This window comes from Hyperolius riggenbachi, chromosome 2 (assembly GCF_040937935.1).
Source record: "Hyperolius riggenbachi isolate aHypRig1 chromosome 2, aHypRig1.pri, whole genome shotgun sequence".
Lineage (NCBI taxonomy): Eukaryota > Metazoa > Chordata > Amphibia > Anura > Hyperoliidae > Hyperolius > Hyperolius riggenbachi.
Window position 1 is genome coordinate 468,009,583 of NC_090647.1, and position 26,218 is coordinate 468,035,800.

At 42.2% G+C, this 26,218-nt stretch overlaps 1 protein-coding gene across 12 annotated transcripts in view; it reads left to right on the forward strand.

Annotated features, from left to right (window-relative positions):
* Positions 1–26,218, forward strand: part of PITPNM3 (PITPNM family member 3) — a 913,937-nt gene that overhangs the window by 760,612 nt on the left and 127,107 nt on the right. For all 12 annotated transcript variants that reach the window (XM_068270198.1, XM_068270206.1, XM_068270199.1 and 9 more), the window contains one exon: positions 23,376–23,563. In XM_068270198.1, the coding sequence (XP_068126299.1) occupies positions 23,376–23,563 (188 nt within the window). The remainder of the gene's footprint in view (positions 1–23,375; positions 23,564–26,218) is intronic.

A 26,218-nucleotide genomic window follows, 5' to 3' on the forward strand; every position in this document is an offset into this window, starting at 1 on the left:
GACTCAAATGGTAACGGAACCAACTAGGGGGAATGTGTTACTGGATCTGATCATTTCTAATAGAACAGATAATGTATCAAATATGCAGGTTCAAGAACATTTGGGAAATAGTGATCACAACATGATAACATTTGATCCGGTGACTGATAGGCCACGGGGCAGCGGGACCACTAAAAATATGAATTTTAGAAAAGCAAAGTTCAATCAAATTAGGCAGGCACTAAGTTTGGTGAACTGGGATAATGTACTACAAGGGGAGGACACTGAAGGGAAATGGCAAGCTTTTAAACTTATTCTCAATCAATATTGTAGTATGTATATCCCATATGGAAACAAAATGTCTAGGAATAAAAAAAGGCCTCTATGGATGAATAGAAAGGTTAGGGATAAGATGAAGAGGAAAAGGAATGCCTAAAGGTCCTAAAACAGGAGGGGACAGAGGCTGCACTAAGGGCCCTTTTCCACTAGCAATCGCTAGCGTTCATGCTGAACGCTAGCGATTGCTGAATTGCAATTACCGGCGATTCCCCGACGTTCGCGGCCGCGATTTTGCTATGCTATGCACTGCATAGCAAAATCGCGGCAAATATCGCTCCGCCGCGCGTTCGCGTTCCTGGCAAAAACGAATCGCGGTAGTGGAAATGACCTACCGCGATTCCTATGTTAAAAAGCAAACCGTAGCGATTGTAAAATCGCTAGCGGTTTGCGTTTTTGCGATTCAGCCAGCGCTGGTGGAAAAGGACCCTAAGCAATTATAAGGAGTGCAATAAAAATTGTAAAAAAGAAATTAGGCTGGCAAAGACCGAAGCTGAAAATCAAATCGCTAGGGATATCAAATCTAACCCAAAAAAGTTTTACAAGTACATCAACTCTAAAAAAAGGAAGGTTAACTGTATAGGACTCCTAAAGGATGAGGGTGGGAACTCAATGGTGGATAACCAAGGTAAGGCAGAGTTATTAAATGCTTTCTTTGCTTCGGTCTTCACAAAGGAAACAGCACTGTTGCAAATTACAGAGGCAGAAGAGTCTCAATCTTCTAACTGTAATATTAAATACTTAACGCAGGAAGAAGTGAAGGCAAGACTAAATAAATTAAAAATAGACAAGGCACCTGGCCCGGATGGCATGCACCCTCGGGTCCTAAGGGAATTAAGTTCAATTATAGCTAAACCCCTTTATCTTATCTTTTGTGACTCTCTTGCAACTGGCAGAGACCCAGTGGATTGGCGTACAGTCCACGTTTTCCCATTATTTAAGAAGGGCAAAAAATCAGATCCAGGAAATTATAGACCTGTAAGCTTAACATCAGTTGTATGCAAACTATTTGAGGGGTTACTAAGAGATACTATACATGACTTCATAGTAGAAAATAATCTTATTTCTCAGCATTAGAGTTGGGCCGAACGGTTCGCCTGCGAACGGTTCCATGCGAACTTCAATGGTTCGCGTTCGCGTCCCGCAGGCGAACCTTTGTGGAAGTTCGGTTCGCCCCATAATGCACATTGAGGGTCAACTTTGACCCTCTACATCACAGTCAGCAGGCCCAGTGTAGCCAATTAGGCTACACTAGCCCCTGGAGCCCCACCCACCCTTATATAAGGCAGGCAGCGGCGGCCATTACGGTCACTCGTGTGCTGCCTGCGTTAGTGAGAGTAGGGCGAGCTGCTGCAGACTGTCTCCCAGGGAAAGATTAGTTAGGCTTAACTTGTTCCTGTCTGGCTGCATACCTGTTCTGTGAACCCACCAGTGCATACCTGTGCTGTGAACCCACCACTGCATACCTGTGCTGTGAACCCACCACTGCATACCTGTTCAGTGAACCTGCCACTGCATACCTGTTCTGTTCAGTGGACCCGCCACTGTATACCTGTTCATTGAACCCACCACTGCATACCTGTGCTGTGAACCCACCACTGCATACCTGTTCAGTGAACCCACCACTGCATACCTGTTCAGTGAACCCACCACTGCATACCTGTGCTGTGAACCCACCACTGCATACCTGTTCAGTGAACCTGCCACTGCATACCTGTTCTGTTCAGTGGACCCGCCACTGTATACCTGTTCATTGAACCCACCACTGCATACCTGTGCTGTGAACCCACCACTGCATACCTGTGCTGTGAACCCACCACTGCATACCTGTGCTGTGAACCCACCACTGCATACCTGTTCAGTGAACCTGCCACTGCATACCTGTTCTGTTCAGTGGACCCGCCACTGTATACCTGTTCATTGAACCCACCACTGCATACCTGTGCTGTGAACCCACCACTGCATACCTGTTCTGTGAACCCACCACTGCACACCCACGATAATAAGGTCGTTGCCTCATTGTGGTCAGACCAAATTTGATCAGCTGGACAGTCACTGTTCTGTCATTCAGCTACATCAGCCAGGCGACCATATGGGCTGCAAAGCCACCAAAACCTGCACTCTCGCCATGGTGCGCACCAGTCCAGCACGGCCGTCACTACACAAACAGCTGTTTGCGGTGCGTTACACGGTGAGTTTGGTGTGTCAGTGTGAAGCAGTACCTTAATTACACTCCCTGATTGATGTATACACATGCAAGATGTTTGAAAGCACTTTAGGCCTGTCATTTAGCATTCAATGTGATTTCTGCCCTTAAAACGCTGCTTTGCGTCAAATCCAGATTTTTCCCCGGGACTTTTGGCATGTATCCCACTCTGCCATGCCCCCTCCAGGTGTTAGACCCCTTGAAACATCTTTTCCATCACTTTTGTGGCCAGCATAATTATTTTTTTTTTCAAAGTTCGCATCCCCATTGAAGTCTATTGCGGTTCGCGAACTTTAACGCGAACCGAACCTTCCGCGGAAGTTCGCGAACCAGGTTCGCGAACCTAAAATCGGAGGTTCGGCCCAACTCTACTCAGCATCAACATGGGTTTACTGAAGACAGGTCCTGTTTGACTAACATGCTCAGCTTTTATGAGGTAGTGAATGCTAATATGGATATTGGGAATGCTGTAGATGTGATATACTTGGACTTTGCAAAGGCCTTCGACACTGTTCCCCACAAAAGTCTGGTGCAAAAGTTGAGGATGCAAGGACTGGGGAAGAGTCTGTGTGCATGGATAGGGAACTGGCTAATGGACAGAAAAACAAAGAGTTGTGGTCAATGGATCGTACTCAAAATGGGAGACTGTTAGCAGTGGGGTCCCACAGGGATCTGTACTGGGTCCAGTGCTCTTCAATTTATTTATTAATGACCTAGTAGATGCAGTAGTGAGCAGTGTTGCTATTTTTGCAGATGATACAAAATTGTGCAGAATCATCAACTCTCAGGAAGATAGTGTCATATTGCAACAGGATCTGGATGGGATGGCTATATGGGCACATACATGGCAGATGAAATTCAATGTCGAAAAATGTAAAGTCATGCATTTTGGTCGTAACAATGGTCTAGCACCATACAAAATAAATGGGATACAGTTGGGGACATCAAACTTGGAGAAGGACTTTGGAGTACTCATCGACCACAAGTTAAATAATCGTACTCAATGCCAAGCCGCTGCAGCTAAAGCTAACAACATTTTGGGATGCATTAAAAGGGAAATAAAAACTTGAGATGCTAGCATAATATTGCCCCTGTTTAACTCTCTAGTAAGGCCACATCTGGAATATGGAATTCTGGGCACCACATTACAAAAAAGATATTGCAGTTTTAGAGCAGGTGCAGAGACGGGCAACAAAATTGATACGTGGGATGGAAGGTCTCGCTTACCAAGAAAGGTTAGATAAACTGGGTTTATTTAGTCTAGAGAAAAGACGCCTTAGAGGAGATCTAATGAACATGTATAAATACATCAGAGGGCAATATAATAGCTTGGCAGATGAGCTTTTTGTCCCTAGGCCTTCTCAAAGGACTAAAGGACATGATCTGCGCATGGAGGAAAAACGTTTTAGCCATTTATTTAGGAAAGGGTTCTTTACAGCAAGAGTGATTAAGATGTGGAATGCATTGCCACAGGAAGTCATTATGGCAAACTCTATACCTGCATTTAAAGGGGGCTTAGATGCTTTCCTTGCGTTGCAAGACATCCATGGCTACAATTACTAGGTTATGCCTAATGATGTTGATCCAGGGATTTTATCTGATTGCCATCTGGAGTCGGGAAGGAATTTTTCCCTTTTGGGGCTAATTGGACCATGCCTTGTAAGGTTTTTTTTTGCCTTCCTCTGGATCAACAGGGATATGTGAGGGAGCAGGCTGGTGTTGTACTTTGTACTGGTTGAACTCGATGGACGTATGTCTTTTTTCAACCAAAATAACTATGTAACTATGTAACAAAGGAATTTTCTTGGTGCAAGGTTCTTAACCTTTTGGGGACCACGGACGTTGAATCAATGTCCAGCAGGTGGTGCTACTGTTCTGACTGGACGTTGATTCAACGTTCGCGCTAAAGAACCATCCCAATGCGATCATGCGCACCCGAGAGGGGAGATTAAGCTGTCATATGACAGCTGACATCTCCCCTCAGTGATCACTTGTGGCAGGGGGGAAAAGAAGAGGATCTACTCACCTCCCTGCTGTTCCAGCGACAATCGGCGCCCCCCTCTGCTCTGGCCGGCATCTCTGCTCCGTCTGAGGTCAGCGCCGGGTCCTGGCTTGATGACGTCATCAAGCCGTGACCCGACCTGAGCGTCATTTGGAGCGGAGATGCCGGCTGGAGAAGAAGGGGGCTACTGCGGCTCATCGCTGGAGCCTGGAAGGTGAGTGACGGCTGCTGGCGTAAGGGGGGACACTTGCCACCATGGGGGGGACACTGCCCAGCCATCCACAGATGGGATCCGGCCACCCGACCCCCCCCCCCAAACGCACACACTCCCCTCCACCGCAAAATGCCTGGTCCTTAAGGGGGGTTAGGCGGCCGGTTCCGAAGTGGTTAATAGATAGACTTCCATCAACCATAATAGTTAGAAAGCCCTGGAATTAGTTCCCCGTGGGACCTAATCACACATACTGCAGTTACAACTTAGCGTGTGCTGTGTGTATGTGTGTGTTTTTTGAAGGTGTGTATGTGTGTGTGTGTGTGGGGGGGGATGTAATAATAGGTCTATATACCAGAAAACCTGGCCACTTTATGAGTTCTTTACACAATTATTGCATTTTTTGTTCCATTCCATTAGCACAATTGCTATCCTAAAGGTGATCATTTTAAGGTCACAGAGGTTCACTTCCTTAGTATGAGGAAGCAAACAATGGGGCATATGCAGAAAAGTACTGAAATGTTGGCATTACCTTAAAGTACCCCTGACCCGGCCCACCCCAATACACTTTTAATACTGTTTTATTAGTGGTGCTATGAATATGTCACAGCACCATTTTCTCCCCTCCAGTGCCTCCTGTGGCCTCAATCCTGCTCAGTTGTAATCTTCTACTGAGCAGAATTTCAATGATAGGTGCGAAGGAAGTTTCAGTTCTTCCTCCTCTCTGCCCTTCCTTAATTCTGCCCCCTCCACTTGTCGCTATAGATCCCAGTATGAGTCACTGCACACAGCATGCAGAGGACCTGCGCTAGGTGCGGGCTTGCAGTAAAATGAGGATAGTACACTACATATCGGGTACTAAAGTGACGAGTGGAGAGGACGGAATTAAGGACAGGCAGAGAGGAGGAGGAACTGCCACATTCCTCTACCCATAATTGACGTTCTGCTCACTCGAAGATTACAACTGAGTAGAACGGAGGCCATAGGGGGCACTGGAGGGTGCTGGAATAAAATAGTATTAATGGTATATTGGAGGGGAAAACTGGGTCCGGGTGCATTAGCAATGCTTGCGTTACTTAAAGGAGTCATCAGGGGAAAAATGGTAAAATAAGTGGTACTTACCGGGGGCTTCCACCCCAGTCCCCAGAAATGACGTCAGAGCAACCTGGAGGTCGATCTGTACTGCGCCTGTGCGAGCGGCGCTGTCAATCACCGCCACGTGGGCCGGAGCTGACTGCTCCAGCCTACATGGCGGTGATTGACAGCCCCACTCACGCAGATGCAGTACAGAGCGACCTCCAAGTCGCTCTGACGTCATCGCCGGGGACCGGGACGGACCTGTGGCGAATGGCTGCGGGCAGAGCTGCGGCGAGGGACGTCCTGGGAGCTTGGAGCTGGAGAAAGCCCCCAGTAAGTACCATTTATTTTACCATTTTTTCCCTGATGATTCCTTTAAGTAATGCAAGTTGTGCTTATTGCGCAATATGCACTACATTGTCATTGTGAGTAATGTTAAAACTGCTGTGCACTCCCTGCACATGGCAACTTTACCATACTTTTGAGCATACATCCCAATGTGACATTCCAGGAAGTTTTATTTATGATGAGGACTAAAAATACATTTGTTAAACTCATCAGTTATTATTTTAGCCACAGCATGATAACCTTTCTGAGGGAAAAAAATGTTCATTATAATTCATGGAAATTTTAAAAATAAAAATCTGAAGCGTTACTTGGTTTAACTTTTGCAGGGAGCACTGAAAGGGTTAAAAGGAATCTGATATAATGAATTGTATGTGTAGTACAGCTGAGATATAATATAGCATTAGTAGCAAAGCAACAAGTCTCATATTATTTCCAGCACAGGAAAAGTTAAAGGGCAACTGAAGTGAGAAGACTATGGAGGCTGCCATGTTTATTTCCTTTTAAACAATACCATTTGCCTGGCAGCCCTGCTGGTTTGTTTGGAAGCAGTAGTGTCTGAATAACACCAGAAACTAGCATGCAGCTAATCTGTCAGATCTGACAATAATGTCAGAAACACCTGATCTGCTGCATGCTTGTTCAGGGTCTATGGCTGAAAGGATTAGAGGCAGAGGGTCAGCAGGACTGCCAGGCAACTGGTATTGCTTAAAAGGAAATAAACATGGCAGCTTCCATATACCTCTCTCTTCAGTCCTTTAGAAAGAAACTGCAGTTGGTACCTATGCAAAAGGGCTTCTCTGAGCTCTCTGACAAAACTTAGGTTGGAGTCTTATTTTCTGAAACACTTACACATCACTTATACATCAAAGAAACAGTCAGAGACAGGTTTATATACAGGTGTTACTGCTGGGAGTTCAAAGGGTCATTAGCTCGTCACTGTTTCATAGTTTAAAATATAGAGTGTTTTTTGTAATTTTGTAAATATGAGAGAATGATGCATGTTATAACAAAAAAAAACAAAAAAAAAAAAACGATATAACTGAAAATAAAAATAAGAGACTTTTCTTTGTCACTAATGTTCGATCAATTATCCATACTACTCATACAATTCGTTATATCATAAGGGTTTTTTTTCAGCTTCAGTGTCACTTTAAAGGGATACTGTAGGGGGGTCGGGGGAAAATGAGTTGAAGTTACCCGGGGCTTCTAATGGTCCCCCGCAGGCATTCTGTGCCCATGCACTCACTCACCGATGCTCTGGCCCCTGCCTCTGGTTCACTGTTCACTTCTGGAATTTCAGACTTTAAAGTCTGAAAACCACTGCGCCTGCATTGCTGTGTCCTCGCTTCCCCTGATGTCACCAGGAGCGCACGGCGCAGGCACAGACTATACTGGGCCTGCGCAGTACACTCCTGGTGCCATCAGCGGGAATGAGGACACGGCAGCGCAGGGGCAGTGGTTTTCAGACTTTAAAGTCTGAAATTCCAGAAGTGAACTAGAGAAGGGGCAGGAGCATTGGGGAGTGGCTGCGCGGGCACAGGATGTCTGCGGGGGACCATTAGAAGCCCCGGGTAACTTCAACTCATTTTCCCCTGACCCCACTACAGTGTCCCTTTAAGCCTTGTTGTTTACTGTACGGAGAGCTGCCTTAGCAGAGCTCTCCTGAAGTCTATTCACAGTTGCTGAACATAATTAATTAGATACTCTGATCTGCCTATACTAAGACATATCTTAGAGAAGTGAATTATTTCAGCAAATATATATGGAATACAGACTTTTCATTGTGTGCTGTGCAAGAGTTCGGGTCTGCTTTAAACAAAAATGAAAACTTGGGGATCAAATAAGTGTTTCAACTCATATTATTATTTATCAATAGTAAATAACATACGCCATGCAATACTTCTGTGTCCCAGGACCAAATAAAAGACAAAGCAAGTTGTGTCTCGACAAATGGTTACTGTTAAAAATATTTGAAATGAATCATTAGGCCAAATTTGATTTTAAAACCTTTTTGATCTCTGTTTTATAATCAGAATTCTCTGACCTACAACCTTTTTTTCCTGTAAATCTGCTTCTTACATTTTGTAATGTCAAGTACTGACGTAAAGATGAAATCAATCAATATTTTTGAAACGGAGTATTAGGTAATGTCAAGTCCAATATTGACATTATAAGTAATTGGATGTGATGCATTAAAAAGGCAGGCTTTCTCCTGACAGTCAAGGTTTCCTTATAACCTTTACATGAAAAGGGAAAACAAGTACAGTATGTACGAAGTAGAAGTGTTTTAATAAGTGTGAAATATGCTTTTATGTTACCATAAACTGATCAATAAAATGGTCATAAATTCACTGATGTATTAAAACATGCTAATGTAATGAAGTTATATAACCAATAGTAATGAACGGATGTGTGAACATTTAGTTTTCCTGAGAAGGGCATCATGGGCATGTTTCTGGTATACGGGGTCTGGACTTATGTGCCAGTTTCCTTAATTTCTCTTTTTCTGAAGCTGTAGCCCATTGAGGCTTTATTTAGCTCTGATCAGTGGTCTCCACCTATAAATAGGTTTGGGATTAGGGAAACCTGGATTTTTAAGGAAGGACTGGGGAAGAAATTAGATTTATTTTTTTGTGTGGTTTTTTTGTGTGTTTAATTTCAGTGTTTATTGCTTTGGGTATGTACATTCTAGATAATGGAGATCTTTCAATATAAAATTTTAAAGTTGATCCAATTACTTTTACACCTACTTTTCTTACCTGCCTTAGCCTAACTTTACCACCTCACCCTAACCTTACTCATCCCATGTCTAACACTAACCTTTAAAGTTTACCTAAAGTGAAAAAGTGCCCCTAGGGGTTACTTTCCTCGGGAGGGGGAAGCCTCTGGATTTTAAAGAGGCTTCGCCTGCCTTCCTTACCAGAGGGGATCCGGCGCTGGGACCTCAAAGCTCTTTTTGTTGCGGCTTGTTGGTAGCCTTGTGCAGGTGCAGTATCAGTTTCCTGCTCGGGCTCTGGGGGAAATAGCCAAACCCGATCGGGTCCGCTCTGCCGCACAGGTGCAAGTTGTCTGCATCTGCACAGTACAGTGGACCCAATCAGGCTTGGCTATTCCCACTGGAGCCCAAGCGGAAAGCTGATACTGCGCTTGCATGAGGCTTGAAGGTGTACATTTTATGGTGGCTGTTTCTCCGGGGGAGCCACAGCTGGATTGGGGCTGCAGAAGCCGGATAGGATCCAGAGGCTTCCCTCTCCCGAGGTAAGTATATGTTTTTTTTTTTTTTTATTAAAGTCACAGGTGTCCTTTAAGTGAACCTATACCCAACTCAAAATTGTTCCTGCCTCATTAAGCTACTCCCACTGACCAACTGTCACCATTTCTAGTCATGCAATACTGATCACAGAATTAGTAGGTACTCATCTAGTGTCAGTTTGCTAATAGGAAAACTAAAGATGAGAAGATGAGAGGAGGTGCCAAAAAAGATGTATAAAATAACTGGCTTACCTTTGATGAAGGACAGCAGTCAGTATGATAAAAAAACACATTTATTGCACAAACAATGCATTTCGTCGGTGGCACCCCACTTCTTCAGGTTAATAATGTGCTTCCATTGCCAGGGAATACACTATAAGCATCTTTATTCCAACAGATCAGATCCTATGTTCCCTTCTCAGGGGCAAACGCAGGATTTTTAAGGGGGGGGGTTCCTGAAAGGTCCAGAAGCACGTATGTCCCGAGTGCTTCCGAATACAGGTGGCTCCATACTGCCCATGCACAAAAGTGCGCTGGCATATTACGGAGCTGCCTATCTTTGGAAGTACTCAAGGACACGAGTGTTTCTGAGGGCTTCTGGTAGCAGCAAATGTGAACGGGGTACAGCGCTGGAACAACTCCCCAAGAGAGGAACAGGAGATAGACTTAGTTTGGACAATTCAGTGGAATATGCTACATAGTTTCACATAGCGCAAGCGATACCCATATGATGCAGGGATATATGCATCTGCGGAAGATGTCGGCGCTACATAAATACTAAATAATAATATTTTGCCTCACCAGGATTGCACTTTTATTTAGCTTTCCTGTAAGACAAGAACACACAGTCAGCTCTAGGGGAAGAGGGAAACAAAGGTGAATGAGGGAGGGCTGGTGCACACCAAGAGTGCTTCTGAGCGTTTTTCAAATCAACAGTGATTTGAAAAGCGCTTGGCTAATGTTACCCTATGTGGGTGTTCCCACATCAGCGTTGTGATTTTTTCAAAATCGCAGGTATACTGCATGTAGCATGTTTTTGAGCAATTCATTCAAAAATCGCTCTGAAAATCACTTCACAAAATCACACTCACAAATTGCTAGCGATTGCTATTGTCATTTTGGCGTTGCACTAGCCCAGAGAGAGGAGTGGAGAAATTGAGAATAGCCTGAGATGGAGCAGAGAACTTATCTGTATTGAAGTCCCACATCACACAGGCTACTTGCCTGTAATCGGACTCCTGTCCCTGTCAGTCTCTCACACAAGTCAGAAAGAAGCCCTCCTGGAGTCTAGGGACTGTCAAAAACTTTTCAGCTTGTTATCCACACCTTATCCACACATGCAGTCATTATAACAATGGGGAGAGACCAGACAGTTTGCCCACAGACCCTGAGTCCAGGCAAGCTCTGCATCATGCTGTGCATATTTACCAGCTTGCCTGCACTCTAATTTCATCATGTCTGACACTTCTGTGCTGTGGAGAGTCCAGGACTCCATAATCAACATTCTCTCACTGCAGGCTGCATCTTCTTGTGATAGTTGTGAGGGAAGCTTGGCTGCCTCTCTCATTCTATTAGCTGGAGGGAGGCACCAGAAGTAAGAAGGGAGGGAGAATGAGGCTGTTTATATTATGCGGGCTTCCCTGGCTGAATACACAGCTCAGTGCAGGGGGGAGGTTCCAGACACCCGGAATAGCCCCCTGAGTTCGCCAGTGCTTCTTGGTCATAACCTGCATTTTTAATTTTTCTACTTGTGTTTCAATAGATTTTACCTGCCACTCCCATTTCTTTCTACTTTAAAAAACAAAAATATATATAAAAATAATACTGTTAGCTTGACTTCTGCACCTCTAAATTGGATCTCCACTATCATAGGGACATTAGATAAGGAGTTCTTTTGAGATACAGGAAGAATGTGATATGAATTACCGTTATTCTGTGTAATCTGTAAAGCACTGTATAAAATTTTTCACACTATATAATCCTACTAGCTGATTGCCCGGCGTTGCCCGGGTATGTATTTGGCTGGTGTTGGCTCCGCCTACTTTTTCTAACCCTAACACACAATTACTCACTACTCACTGACCAAGTTTGTGAGCTTTGCGGTCTTTGGTATCAATAATCTGCATTGAAATCTGGGTGGCTGTTTGTGGCTCCACCCCCTTTTCTGAATTTGAACCCCAGTCACCCAATAACCAACTGTACCAGGTTTGAGGCCTGTGCCATTAACAGTTCAAGAATGGTAGCAATTAAATATTCCCCTTGAAAAGCAACAGGTGAAGTTTGATTCACTTTTGTAGGCTCCACCCACTTTTCTGAATATTAATGCCAGTCACCCAGTGACCAACTGTGCAAAGTTTAAAACCCTGCCATTAACAGAATGGCTGCAGTTTACATTTTCGTAGTGACATTTGTATTTGTCTCCACCCACTGATGACCCGGCGTTGCCCGGGTATGTATTTGACTGGTGTTAGCTCCGCCCACTTTCTAACCCTAATACACCAACACTCAATGACCAAGTTTGTGAGCTTTGGGGTCCTTGGCATCGATAATTTGTATATTACCATAGAAATTAAACAAATCAGCTGTTTGTGGCTCCACCCCTCTCCAGCATTTGAACCCCAGTCACCCAATGTAAAAATGGCAGCAATTTAAATATTCCACTTGAAAATCAACAGGTGAATTTTGATTGGCTATTATAGGCTCAACCCACTTCCCTGAATATTAATCTCAGTCACTCAGTGACCATCTGGGCAAAGATTGGGAACACTGAAATAAACAGTGTAAGAAGGGCTGCAGTTTACACTTTCCCAGTGAAATTTGTTTTTGGCTCTGCCGACTTTTTGTAACCTGGACACAAAGTCACTACTCAATGCCCAAGTTTGTGAGTTTTGGGGTCCTTGGCATCAATAATTTGTATTTTCCTATGAAATGAAACAAATCTGATTCACTGTTTGTGGCTCTGTCCCCTTTTCTGAATTTGAACCTCAGTGACCCAATGACCAACTGTACCAGGTTTGAGGCTTGTGCCATTAACAGTGCAAGAATGGCAGCAATTTTAATATTCTCCTTGAAAAGTGACATGTGATTTTTGATTGGCATTTAGGCTCCACCCACTTTTCTGAATATTAATCCCAGTCACCCAGTAACCAGCTATGCTAAGTTTGAGAACCCTGCCATTAACAGTGAAGAAGGGCTGCAGTTTACAATTTCCCAGAAAAATCTGTTTTTAACTCCACCCACTTTTTGTAACCTTGACACACAGTCACTACTCAATGACCAAATTTGTGAGCTTTTGGGATCCTGGCATGAAAATTGTGGTAATGGAAGCAGTTTATCCAGAAAAGAAATCTGGCTGTTTTTGGCTCCACCCCTTTACTGAATTTGAACCCCAAACACTTAACGACCGACTGTAGCAGGTTTGAGGCCTCTGCTATTAACAGTGTGAGAATGGCTGCAGTTTCAATATTCCCCTTGAAAATCAATAGTTGAATGTTGATTGGCTCTTGTAGGCTCCACCTGCTTTTCCTAATAATAATCGTAGTCACCCAGTGACCAACTGTGTGAAGTTTGAGAACCCTGCCATTAACAGTGTAAGTTTACATTTCCCCATGTAAAAAGTTAGTTGTTTTTGGCTCCGCCCACTATTTCTAATGTTGACATACAGTCACTTAATGACCAAGTTTATGAGCTTTGGGGTTTTTGGCATCAATAATTTGCATTTTACCATTGAAATTAAACAAATCTGATTGGCTGTTTTTGGCCCGCTCCCTTTAGAATTTAAACCCCAGTCTCCCAGTGACTGACTGTAGCAGATGTTAGGCCTCTGCCATTAAGAGTGCATAAAAGGCAGCAATGTAAATATTCCCCTTGAAAATCAAAAGGTGAATTTTGATTGGCTGCTGTAGGCTCCACCCACTTTTCTGAATATTAGTCTCAGTCACCCAGTGGCCAACTGTGTCATGTTTGAGAACGTAACAGAATAACAATAACAGAATGGCTGAAATGGCTGAAATCAATCTAACAAATCTGATTGGCTGTTTGTGGCTCCACCCCTTTAGTGATTTTGGACCCCAGTCACCCAATGACTGACTGTATCAGGTTTGAGGCCTCTGCCACTAACAGTGTAAGAATGGTAGCAATGTGAATATTCCCCTTGAAAATCAATAGGTACATTTTCATTGGCTGTTGTAGGCTCCACCCACATTTCTGAATATTCATCCCAGTCACCCAGTGGCCAATTGTGTAAAGTTTGGGAACCCTGCAATGTAAAAAATGAAGTTGTTGGCACCGCCCACTTTTTCTAACCTTGACATACAGTCACTCAATTATCAAGTTTATCAGCTTTGGGGTCCTTGGTATCAATACTTTGTATATTCTCATTGAAAAATAAACAAATCTGGCTGTTTGTGGCTCCACCCCCTTCCTGAATTTGGACCCTAGTCACCCAGTGACCAACTGTACCAGGTTTGAGGCATCTGCTTTTACCAGTATAAGAGAATGGTAGCAGATGAAATATTCCCTTTGAAAATCAGAAGGTGAATTTTTATTGGCTGTTGTAGGCTCCACCCACCTTCCAAAATCGTAATCTGTCACTTAATGACCAACTGTGCAAAGTTTGAGAACCCTGCCATTAACGGTGTAAGAATGGCTGCAGTTTATATTTTCCCAGTAAAAGTAGTTTTGGCTCCACCCACTTTTTGTAACCTTGACACACAGTCACTCAATGACCAAGTTTGTGAGCTGTCAGGTTCCTGGCATCAAAAATGTGTGAATGGAAGCAGTTTATCCACCAAGGAAATCTGATTGGCTGTATGTGGCCCCGCCCCTTTAGTGAATTTGGACCCCAGTCACCCAATGACCGACTGTAGCAAGTTTGAAGCCTCTGCCATTAAAAGTGTAAGAATAGCAGCAGTTTAAATATTCCCCTTGAAAATCAATATGTGAATTTTGATTGGCTGTTGTAGGCTCCACCCATTTTCTTGAATCTTAATCACATCCACCCAGTGACCAAGTGTGGCAAGTTTGAGAACCCTGCGATTAACAGTCTAAGAATGGCTGCAGTTTACATTTTCCCATTTAAAATGAACGGCTGAAATTTGATTGGCTGTTTTATGCTCCGCCCACTTTTCCTGGATTTGTAACCTCGGTCACCAAATGACCAACTGTGCCATGTGTGGGGACTCTGGCTTGATTACTGTGAGAATGGCAGCCTTTTACATTTTTTCCATTGACTTGAATGGGTGGAATCTGATTTGCTGTTTGTAGCTCCGCCCATGTGTGCAGGGGGGCCGCAAGACCCCCAGAACATATCATCCCAGGTAGTAAGGGATCTGTGTACCAAGTTTCGTTCAAATCGGTCAAGCCGTTTTCGCATGATCGCGGCACATACACACACACATACATACACACACACACACACACACACACACATACATCCGATTTTATATATATAGATGTAATAAAACCCTAACTGTCCCTGCGTCATCCTCCTGTCCCTGTGTCCCGCATGTTTTGGCTACTGCTCATGTGTAGCCATAGCTGTTGGTACAGGAGGAGGACGGGGCCAGAGGGTGCGGGCGGATGGGTGCGCGCACGTAGTGGACGGGTGCATGTGCGGCGGGGCTGGTGCGTGCGTTTGTGTGCCGCGTGTGCACGCGCGTGCTGACATGTGCCGGTGAGAGAGACATAGAGCCCGTTTTTAAATGGGCTTAGGTCTACTAGTATAAAATAATTATAATAATGACAAAAAGTACATTTTTAATAACTCAGATTACACTAGTCACAGCAAAGTTTGTGATAAGTACATTACTGAATAAAGACTAGGAAACACTGGCCCATAGAGTCCAACATGCCACCCCTGAAGGTTAAATCTTCAACAATAATTACTACTAATGAGACCCTGATGATCAAGCCCCAAAGGAAGATGTGCTAGGTGTCAAAGTGTATCGACACCTTCTCTTCCATATTGTGTCCAGCTAGCACTCCTCACACTTTACATTTCTATTATTCCCCTTACAGCTGTCACATTCTCTGTAACATAAAATGAATTAATGCTTCTGAGGGGAGAGTGATTGAAACTCTTGGAATGACTGAGGCAACGTGCAAGTAGGCAGACCTGGGGGAAATAAAGTACTTTAGCTATCAGTATCTAGTTCATGATTCACACTGCTGGAATCTACCTGTCACTTGCATATAATAATAAGCCTGACCCTTTCATTTGAAGCATGGGAAGATCTAAGCCTATCGAACAGAAACCTTATTTCAGTAAGTAACATAAGCTGCACATCTAAATGCTATGAAGAAAGCTTGACCTTCATCTTGCTCGGCTCTTTTTGTCATTGCTAGCTTCTGAAATCTCTCTGGAAATCATGGTGATTCTCTGCCATTGGTTCTCTACTTTTGTTACTGAGATGTGGAAGCATTTAGATGACAAGGCTATGGAGCTTACTAATGATTAGAGCGGAATGTGAGAAATTCAGTTCCTTTGCAAAAATATGGGACTAGTAAAACAGATAACACAAGTTGGGACCCTGATCAAGTTTTAAAATCACAATTTGAACTTTCCTGGGGTTTCCTTCAGCCCACCGTAGATCGCGAGGTCCCCCGACGTCCTCCTGACTCCTTTCCTGGTCCCGCAGGCGGCTCTGTTAATTGGCCACTTTTGCCTGAAGTCGCCAGTACAAGTCCCTGCTGCGCACACTATGCGTCATTACACCGGCTGGCGTGAGAGCCCTGCGCATGCATGGTTCAGAGTTAGAGAACCGTGCATGCGCAGTACTCTCATGCCGGCCAGTCGGGGTGAAGACGCATACTGGTGACTTCAGGTGAAAGTTGCCAATTAACGGAGCCGATAGCGGGACCGGGAGAGGACCCAGGAGAACGCGGGGAGACCTCGCGGCCTCTGGTGGGCTGGAGGAAGCCTCAGGTAAGTTCAAATTGTGAATTTAAAACCTGCTCAGGATCCCTTTAATCAGGAAGACAGAAATAACAATTGATTAGTTTGGAGCTGCACTGTTGCTTTACTGCCAGTTTTGTTAAGCGCAATTGGTTCTTGGTTTACTGCTGTGTAGTAAAGATAAAAAAGAACATAGTTAGTTAATACAACGTTATTATCAGTCAGTGTTGACTGCTCCATTGCCTGATCAATCAGAATGGTCTTTGCTTCATGAACATCAGTAAGTAGATGTGTGCCGTTAAAGTGGAATTAAACTCTGACATAACATTCAATAAAAAGTATTTTCCTATGTCTTATTAACATTACGGTTAACATATTTGTTTTGTGCGCAAGTATTATCATCCATTTACACATTTCAGGTTCCCAAAGAACAGTTTGTCTGCTCTGAAAGCTGCCATTACAATTTATTGCATTTTATATATATTATAATGTATACACAGAGAATTTGTCTCCTGTTTCACTTTTTGCTAGTGTTCAGCTGAAGCACTGCCAGGAGTGTTTACTAATTGTGACCGATAAGAAAACAAAAACAAGATAATGTAAAATCGCTTTCTCCGTGCCAGACAAGACCCACCATTTCTGAGCGGAGTGCACAGACATCAGAATGACAATCGTATTATTTATTTATAATAATAATAAAATAATAATAATAATAATAAATATTTCTTTGGGTGTCTGATGCTGCTGATTAGTGCTAATTTCTAGGGAAAAACGGCGATGGTTCCTGTGCTTTTCCTATCCAGTTTTTAAAGCAAGAGCGATATGGAGGCTGCCATATTTATTTACTTTTAAACAATAAAGATTGCATGGCTGTCCTGCTGAGCCTCTGTGTCTTATACTCTAAGCCATAGACCAAGCATGCTGATCGGGTTTCTGACTGGTGTCTAAGTAGATTAGCCCCATGCTTATTTCGAGTGTGTGATCCAGACACTACTGCAGCCAAAGAGATCAGCAGGTTTGCCATGCAACTAGCATTGCTTAGATCAGGTGTACGTTAATTAGTTTTAGAAAAACAACCATATAATGGAGATAATCAGCCAGTGATGTAGCTGTGAAAACACTGATCTAAATCATTTTACACACTGCTGATAGCAGAACTTGTATTCCAGCTGTATGCTGGGTTGCTTATGAGGCTGCTCTATCTACTTAGACACTAGTTAGGCCTCATTCACAGACGCATTTCCCTAGCTGGTTTAAATGGCATGGAAAATGCATGCAAAATGTTACGTATAGAAATTAAACAGTAATGAGAGAGCGGAGATGGATTAAGATGTAATGAGGCCCTAGGCAAGGTAGTAGATCTTTTTGGTAAGCTGAAGTTGAGAGAGCTCATAAAAGGCGACAGGTGGGCCCCCTGATACCCACTAGGCCCCAGGCATCTGCCTAGGTGGATGATCCTGCTCTGTGACAGAGTCATTTCATATGGGAGGTTGCTTAGGGCATTCAGATACTGTCCGCTGATTTTAAAGCAGTTGTCCAGCTCTTGCAGCAAGCATCAGGAAAGCTGTTTGCATGATCTTCAAACCATACTACAAAGAATGCACTTTACTGCTAAAGTTCTAAAATCAAAATATGAAAATATTTTAGGACAAAAATGTGAATAATATACATGTTGGAGGCAATTATAATACAGAATAGAATAAATAATTATATACTAGAAGTTCATGGGTCTAAATGTGTTGCCTCTAATTAGGCATGAGCCTTATGCTTGCAAATAACTGCAATCGTCTAAAGGCAATCATAAGCTTGCCATCTAGTGGTCACACTGCAAACTGCAGTCTTGTAGTCATGTTTTGCACTCTGCAATTGAAAAGGGAGGTAAAAAAGTAATATCAAAATTATAATACTGGTAAATATTTTCTTGCTTGCTGGTTGCAGAGACACTGAAGCAAAAAAAATTTATGATATAATGAATTGGTTGTGTAGTACGGATAATTACTAGAATATTAGAAGCAAAGAAAATATCCTCATATTTTTATTTTCAGTTATATATTTTTTTTATAACATTGCATCATTCTCTAATATTTACAGTTTCCCCACTATTCAGCATTCTAAATGATTTTTACAGAGCAGGCTGTGAACTTTTGACCTGTCCTGAACTGTTCTCTGCAGAAGAAAAAGCCTGACAGCTGAGATAATAAACTTCAGATAATAGAGCTCTCTGCTATTTTGAAAGTTGTGGAGCTGAATGGCTTGTTTTGCATAGATAACAACTAGAGTGTCTTAACTCTTCCTGTAATAATCCGATAATCTGTACTGGAAACCATATTAGACTTATGTCTCTGCTCCCAATGTTTTATTTCTTAGCTGTACTACACATACAAATCATTATGTCATAATTTTTTTTTCGCTTCAGTGTCTCTTAAAAAGGAATTTTATTGATAAGGTGTGACAATACCACCTAACATAAAACTTAATAGAAAAAGTGAATATTGGATAAGGGCCATAGTGAGAAATCACCCTAACTTTTATTGATAATTTATTATGGGTAATAAAACTCTTGTGTCTTCGAGGAAATCTGTTGAATTAACGGATAAAAAGATTACCGGTAGTAGTTCAAGATTCATCTGCATGAGAGCTGAATAAACATTCTCATTCACCAAAGGCCAAAACTTCCAGGAAAGTCCTGATATAGGAGTAGGACTATAGATCAGTTTATTTTCACTATTATAGCTGAAAAAGCATATGATGAACTACTGTCCTATACTTCTTTTTTTTTTTTTTTTTTTTTTTACGTAGTAAAAACTCATTTGTCCAAAACATTTACAACTTAATAAACTACAGATTATGTAAGAAATAATATTTATTGTGGAGAGTGATGCCTCATTTCACTGAAAGGCTTAATATCCACTTTTGAAAGAAATGTATTAAAGTCAATTCAAAGACATAATTAAAAATCTAATTATCAGGTTTTATGGTAAAAAAAAGTCTAATACAATTTACAGAGTAAATAATATATATTATCGGTGTTAAAATGCTCATCTGTTTTACTGTAAGTTAACAATGTAATATAATAATATAAAGGCAACAATTAACTAAAATTGGAGGGGTGTCGCAGAACCCTAGGCAAAAAGGTACAGAAGACAAAAACGGGAGCACAAATAGTGTAGTATGCTAGATAGGAAAAGCGTGAAGAAAATAAATTCAGAATATTACTCACAAAGGCATGTTGCAAGTGGGCAACCAACCACAGGAAGCAGGTGGAGACAATGAACCCGACTCCACTGGGGGTGGTCCAGCCAGACCTGGATGTGGTCGCTCTCCTTATGAAGTGACAGTGAACCTCTGTGGCAAGGACCACAGTTGCTCTGTCTCAACCCCTACAACAGGGGACGTTGGGGGGTAAGTTAAGCACAGTTAAAGGGAAAGAGGCGCCCTGGTATGTATAAGATGGATTAAAACCAGTTTAAAATTGAAAAAGGTGAGGTGGCTTACCTCAATAATGAAATTCTTTTTTGAACAAAGAATTTTATTTAGCACATGCAACGCGTTTTGCTGTCTCAGCCCGCTTCCTCAGGCCAATCACAGTGCCAATTAGAAGAAAAACCAATAGCAGAGGGAGCCTCCCTTTGCTATTGGTTTTTCTTCTAATTGGCACTGGGATTGGCCTGAGGAAAGGGCTGAGACAGCAAAACGCGATGCCTGTGCTAAATAAAATTCTTTGTTCAAAAAAGAAGACGGCCTTGTCTTGGTAGGTTTACAGTTGTGCCATACTCCTTCCATTTCTGAAAGATCACTTGAACAGTGCTCCGTGGGATATTCAAGGCTTTCAAAATCTTTTTGTAGCCTAAGCCTGCTGTAAATTTCTCAATAACTTTATCCCTGACCTGTCTGGTGTGTTCTTTGGACTTCATGGTGTTGTTGCTCCCAATATTCTATTAGACAACCTCTGAGGCCGTCACAGAGCAGCTGTATTTGTACTGACATTAGATTACACACAGGTGCACTCTATGGGCAACTGACTGCACTCAGACCAAAGGGGGCTGAATAATTATGCACACCCCACTTTGAAGTTATTTATTTGTAAAAAAAATATTTGGAATCATGTATGATTTTCGTTCCACTTCTCACGTGTACACCACTTTGTATTGGTCTGTCACGTGGAATTCCAATAAAATTGATTCATGTTTGTGGCAGTAATGTGACAAAATGTGGAAAACTTCAAGGGGGCCGAATACTTTTGCAAGCCGCTGTAAGCCCATAATTTGGGCCTAGAGGCACTACTTTCTGCAGTAAGCAGCTGGAGAACTGTAGATAGGCTACTATTTTTGTTGAACTCCAGATAGCAGTGGTAACTGCATTGGGAGTGGCGGTGAAGTCCGGCTACTGTGTAGCTGAATTGTAGGTAATAGCGGGAATGGTGGAGATCCGCTACTGTGTAGTCAAACTCCAAGTAGCAGCAGTAAGTCTGGTTAGTGGAACTTGATAATCATTATATTAGGCATAAGTAGGGGTAGATCAGTTTTAGGTGTAGATAGGGAGAAGGTTAGTGTTGTGCATAGATGTGGGGAGGTTAGTTTGAGGATATGACAAGTTGAACTGATAGTAGAAGATCGGTAACATTACCGATATTCTACCATAGGCAATATCCCATGCCCAAATTACCATATGAAACTTTAAAATGTACATTTGGGGCTGTAGTACAGTAAATGAGTGGGAAAAGGTTTTTCAGCAAGGCACTTTAAAAGTGACTTATTTATACGGTATGAGCAAAGCAATTTTGACAAATACAAACATAAGTATAGTTCCAGGTTCCTGATTTCCATGTGCCGTGAACAAATTGTAGTAGTACATACATGTACATACATACATACATACATACATACTCTCATTTCCACTATATATAATCTTTTACTGGAGAAAAGTAATCTGATCATAATTAGCACAGGATATTACAGCACCATCACATGAGTGAATCGAGAATTCTGCTCGCTTAAAGAGGAACTCCAGTGAAAATAATGTAATAAAAAAAGTGGTTCATTTTTACAACAATTATGCATAAATGATTTAGTCAGTGTTTGCCCAGTGTACCATCTTTTAAATCCCTGATTTACATTCTGACATTTATCACGTGGTGACATTTTTACTGCTGGCAGGGGATGTAGCTGCTGCATGCTGTTTTGGCAGTTGGAAACTGCTGTAAACAGTGATTTCCCACAATGCAACGAGGTTCACAGATAGGAAACTGCCAGGACCATGGTCCTCAGAATGTCTTGTGGGAGGGGTTTCACCACAATATCAGCCATACAGAGCCCCATGATGATCAGTTTGTGAAAAGGAATAGATATCTTATGTAAAACGGGGTATCAGCTACTGATTGGGATAGAGTTCAATTCTTGGTCACGGTTTCTCTTTAAGTAAAAAATGAGGAGAGAAACCGTGGGCTTTATTAAATTCACCTTTTTTTCATAAGTTGTCTCTTACGTGATATTTTTACACCTTGTCAAAACCATGCCTTTTAAAGAGACACTGAAGCGAAAAAAAACTATGATATTATGATTTGTATGTGTAGTACAGCTAAGAAATAAAACATTAAGATCAGATACATCAGTCTAATTGTTTCCAGTACAGAAAGAGTTTAGAAACTCCAGTTGTTATCTCTATACAAAAAAGCCATTATCTCTACGACTTTCAAAAGTCGTGGAGAGGGCTGTTTTCTGACTTTTATTATCTCAAATGTTAGTTAACTATTTACTTTTCCTCTGGCAGAGGAGAGGTCATTAGTTCACAGACTGCTCTGAAAGAATCATTTTGAATGCTGAGTGTTGTGTAATCTGCACATATTAGAGAATGATGCAATGTTAGAAAAAACACTATATACTTGAAAATAAAAATATGAGAATATTTTCTTTGCTGCTAATCTTCTAGTAATTATTCATAGTACACAACCAATTCACTATATTATATATTTTTTTTCGCTTCAGTGTCTCTTTAAGCCACCAGCAAACAAGAAAGTACTCTGAATAATTTTTGAAGTACTTTTTTAATTGCAGACTGCTACAAAAGTCATTTTAAAAATAATTTGAAAAATGATCTCCAAGGAGAAAAGGTGAATTGAATAAGGGCCGCAGTAAGTGTTATATGGATGTTGATCAGGAGTAGCGTTTCTGTACAACAGTCATTCCTTGCAGTGTTTTGCGTAGGATGAAGCTAGATACTGACGGGGGGCACAAATAGTGCATGCATACACATGTTTAGATATCACTGGCATCAGCCTATTGCAGAGACAATTCGTATAAGATGATAGTTTTAAGACTTGATTCAAATTCAATTGCAGGAAAGCAAGGACTCTATTTTGATGAGGTTTGTATGCTCTCATCTTGTTTGTTTTGATTTCCACCCTTCTCACCCTAGCAGGTTAGTTAGCTTCCCTTTAGATTGGCTCTAGAGTGTAGTAGGGTCATTAGCCTGTTCCCCACTGATTTTAGTAGTCCATTGGAGATCAGGAAACAATCCCTTGGGTGACAATCGGTATAGATGCATCACTAGCCTTCAGACTAGCGACCCCTTCTTTAGCTATGGAGGGGGGTGAGAGACAGTGTTCTATGCACGACAAAGTAAGTGCAGGAAATGAGAATAGCATGCGATCGGGTACGCTTGAGTGTCTGTGATCATTATGGATCCAACATGTTGTATTCTTAAGCGACCTTGGCTGTGCACTGTACATACATTAGAAAGGCAGTAGATCATCGGCCAAATCGGTCATTATCAGTCGCTTCGTCCGACTTCTGTCTAATGTGTGTACATATCTTTGGTGGCAAGAATTGTATAATGCACTTATTGGAAGTTCTGCCAGCCTTATACGAAGTTATTATCATCATCATATCTATCTCCATCATCTATCATTTCCATTATCCCCCCATCTTCATCTTCATTCATTATCCATGATCATTTTCATCCAACATCCATTATCATCTGTCTACAAAACTTTTATTTAACATTTGAATTAACTGTAACCTCCAGCTGCCTTCCGTTTATCACAGTTGTTCAATTCTTGTCATTCTTTCAGGATAATCCTATTCTCCCAGATGAAGGCAATGCTAACCTACGAGGAACTAAGCGGCTCAGCAAAAGCAATATTGACATCTCAGGAGTTTTGGACAATGAGGAGTCAAGGCCACCTCTACTGAGAAAACAAAGCGATTCATCCACTTACGACTGTGATACGATAACACAACACCATGCTTTCTTGTCCAGGTAGATACTGTACACCCAGGAAGATAATGACACTAAATAAGTCATTATTAATAATAATACTATGTGTCATGCACCTGCACCGTTGCGGAAGTAGAAAGCTGTTGTTGATTGCATAAATGTGAATTTCATAGAAACAAGTTCATTTGCAGACAGATTTGCTATGAAAGTCCAATAAATGTGCTGAATTTGATATATATATATATTTGGTCATGTATTGATTGGAAAAATGATCCAATAGCATATCTGTGTGTGGCAAAAAATAAGTGAATTGTGCTCTCGCTTTTTTTTGCCACCCCCTTGTGCAGCAATAACTGCAACTAACTGGTAAGGCTATTGGTCCACTATAGTGATTTCAGCTACGCTGTTGATCCTAAAAAGTGCTGTGCAGGTGAATCCACAGGAATGATTTCGATTTAGCCAAACAGCAATTGCGGGACTTGCAGCATTTTTGGAGCTGTTGCAATCCAATGCAAAGCATTGGAGCGCGGCAAAATTGCATTTGAATTGCTTTTTCAAAAGCGATTTTGCGGTGACTTTGTGGGTGATATTGTGGTTTTAAGTAAAGTTGTAATTACCTGCCGGGCCTCCCAGGGTCCGTGCCTGCCAGCGTATCCCCACTCCCTTACACATAAGGTCATCTCTATTTCCTTTGCACCTTGTGCAAAGTGATTTAGCTGCATGATTGACAATTGGATTCCATAATTTTATAGAATCGAGAGCGAATGGATCAATCAATTAATAAAATGTGGCTGATTTCATGTCGAATCAACCAGCTTATTCAATCCAGCAGGATACAAGATATCGGTAGATCGCACAGGAATTGGCTACTGTTCACATGTCATTCAACTCTGAATCGATTTTGCTTTCAAAGCATGGCGACACAACATGGGTCAGATCGAATGTGAAGGTGAATCGCAGGTGAATCTGATAGGATGTCATTTGTAACGTGTGGGTCACTAGTTGATCGACTTTCGATCAGCCATACTAAAGTCGATTCCTTAATAAAGTCGATCGTTTTGTCAGTTGAATCTAGCTTAACTGTTGATTGTTGATCAGTCGTGCATATGGATCAGTGATTGAATTTTAGCACATTCCTCCATGCAGGAGACATAGACATATCTTCAGATCTTGGATGTTGGTGAGTTTACTCACTTGGACTGCTCACTTTAGGTCTTTCCACGTTACATTTGGTAGAACGAATTATGTGTTTAAGATCTTCAGAGACATAACTACAACCCACAGGACCCCAAAGTGAAAAAAACCTTGGATCCCCTCCCTTGGATCACAAATCCCCCTTGCAAGTGTGACCAATATAATACTGCCCCCCCCCCCCCCCCCAACACGCCACAAGTGTGGTTAATAAAAAAAGGTAAACTGACTCTTAGGTGCATGCAAAAATATTTTTATATATTTTTTTTTTATTTAGAAAACACACACAAATACATATATGAAAAACAGTAATATCAAAATGTGTTAAAACCCATTACTGACAAAATGTCAGTGTCAATAATAAAAAATGGACTGTAAAAAACCCCAGGAGGCTTAATGAGGAGGCTGCAGTCCTCTGGACCAGAAGCACACTTCAATTAAATTATTGCACTGGTGAAAACAAAATAATCATGCTGACGAGATGTTGAATTGCACATTGTAATCACTAGCGCCCGCTAGGCATTAAAGCATGGCCACCATTTCCAGGTTAGCAGATTGCTCCAGGTAAGTCATTCCATATGTATCAAAGTTTGCAAAGGTCCTAGTTGCTGAGACCTAAATTGAACACTGAAGATATTGCTTAGAAACAGGTTGCATCACACTTTACTCAAGGCAAGGGAGTTCAAATGTTAAGAAGTTGAAACCCTGGATCCACTCTCAGTCCAGACATAAACAATGTAGTTCCAAGCACAGCTTGCATATATGTAGTGATTCCCGCAAACATTGGCTATCAGACCAACCATAATAAGATAGTCATGCATGAATCGAACTTCCAGCCACTGTGTTGCGATTCATAGGTAGCAAAGCATAGCAAGAAGGATCTTTTGTTAGTGCTTGCAGTCCATTAATAGCAAAGCTAAGCATAGAAGATCTTTGTAAGAGCTTGATGAAAAGTCCATGCAGTAATCATTCAGTATTGCATAAGCAGTAATGCGTTGCAGGCAGGTTGGAGTTATATAGTTACCATCCCCTCAGCACAAGTCAGCATGGAGAAGTGTCTCTGCTGGTCTCAGCAAGCCCCTGGGATGAAGTCCATAGATTGGACGCCTTTAATCGACATGTTTCGCCGTTTCCAATGACGGCCTCTTCATAGATAGCGTCCGTGCATTATGTCTGACCGCATATTATGAACGCGGACATTATATGAGAAATGTGGTGACCTGCCCACTCGCCCAGCACCCGCTTCCCATCTCCCCGCCTATCGCTCAATTCGCCAGCCGCAAAGGCGGCTGGTCCGTGACGCATGGCGCTTAGCTCCGCCCAGCGCACAGCGCGGGGACAGACGCGATCACGTCATACGTATCACAGTGGAGCGCAAATAGGAAGTGTCGCGCTCCACTGTCGGCAAGAGGAGGGGAGGGAGGGAGAGGGAAGAGGGGCGGCGAACGGAGCAGAAAATAGACAAAACTAATAATAATAACAAAAACTGAACGTCACTGGTGGTAT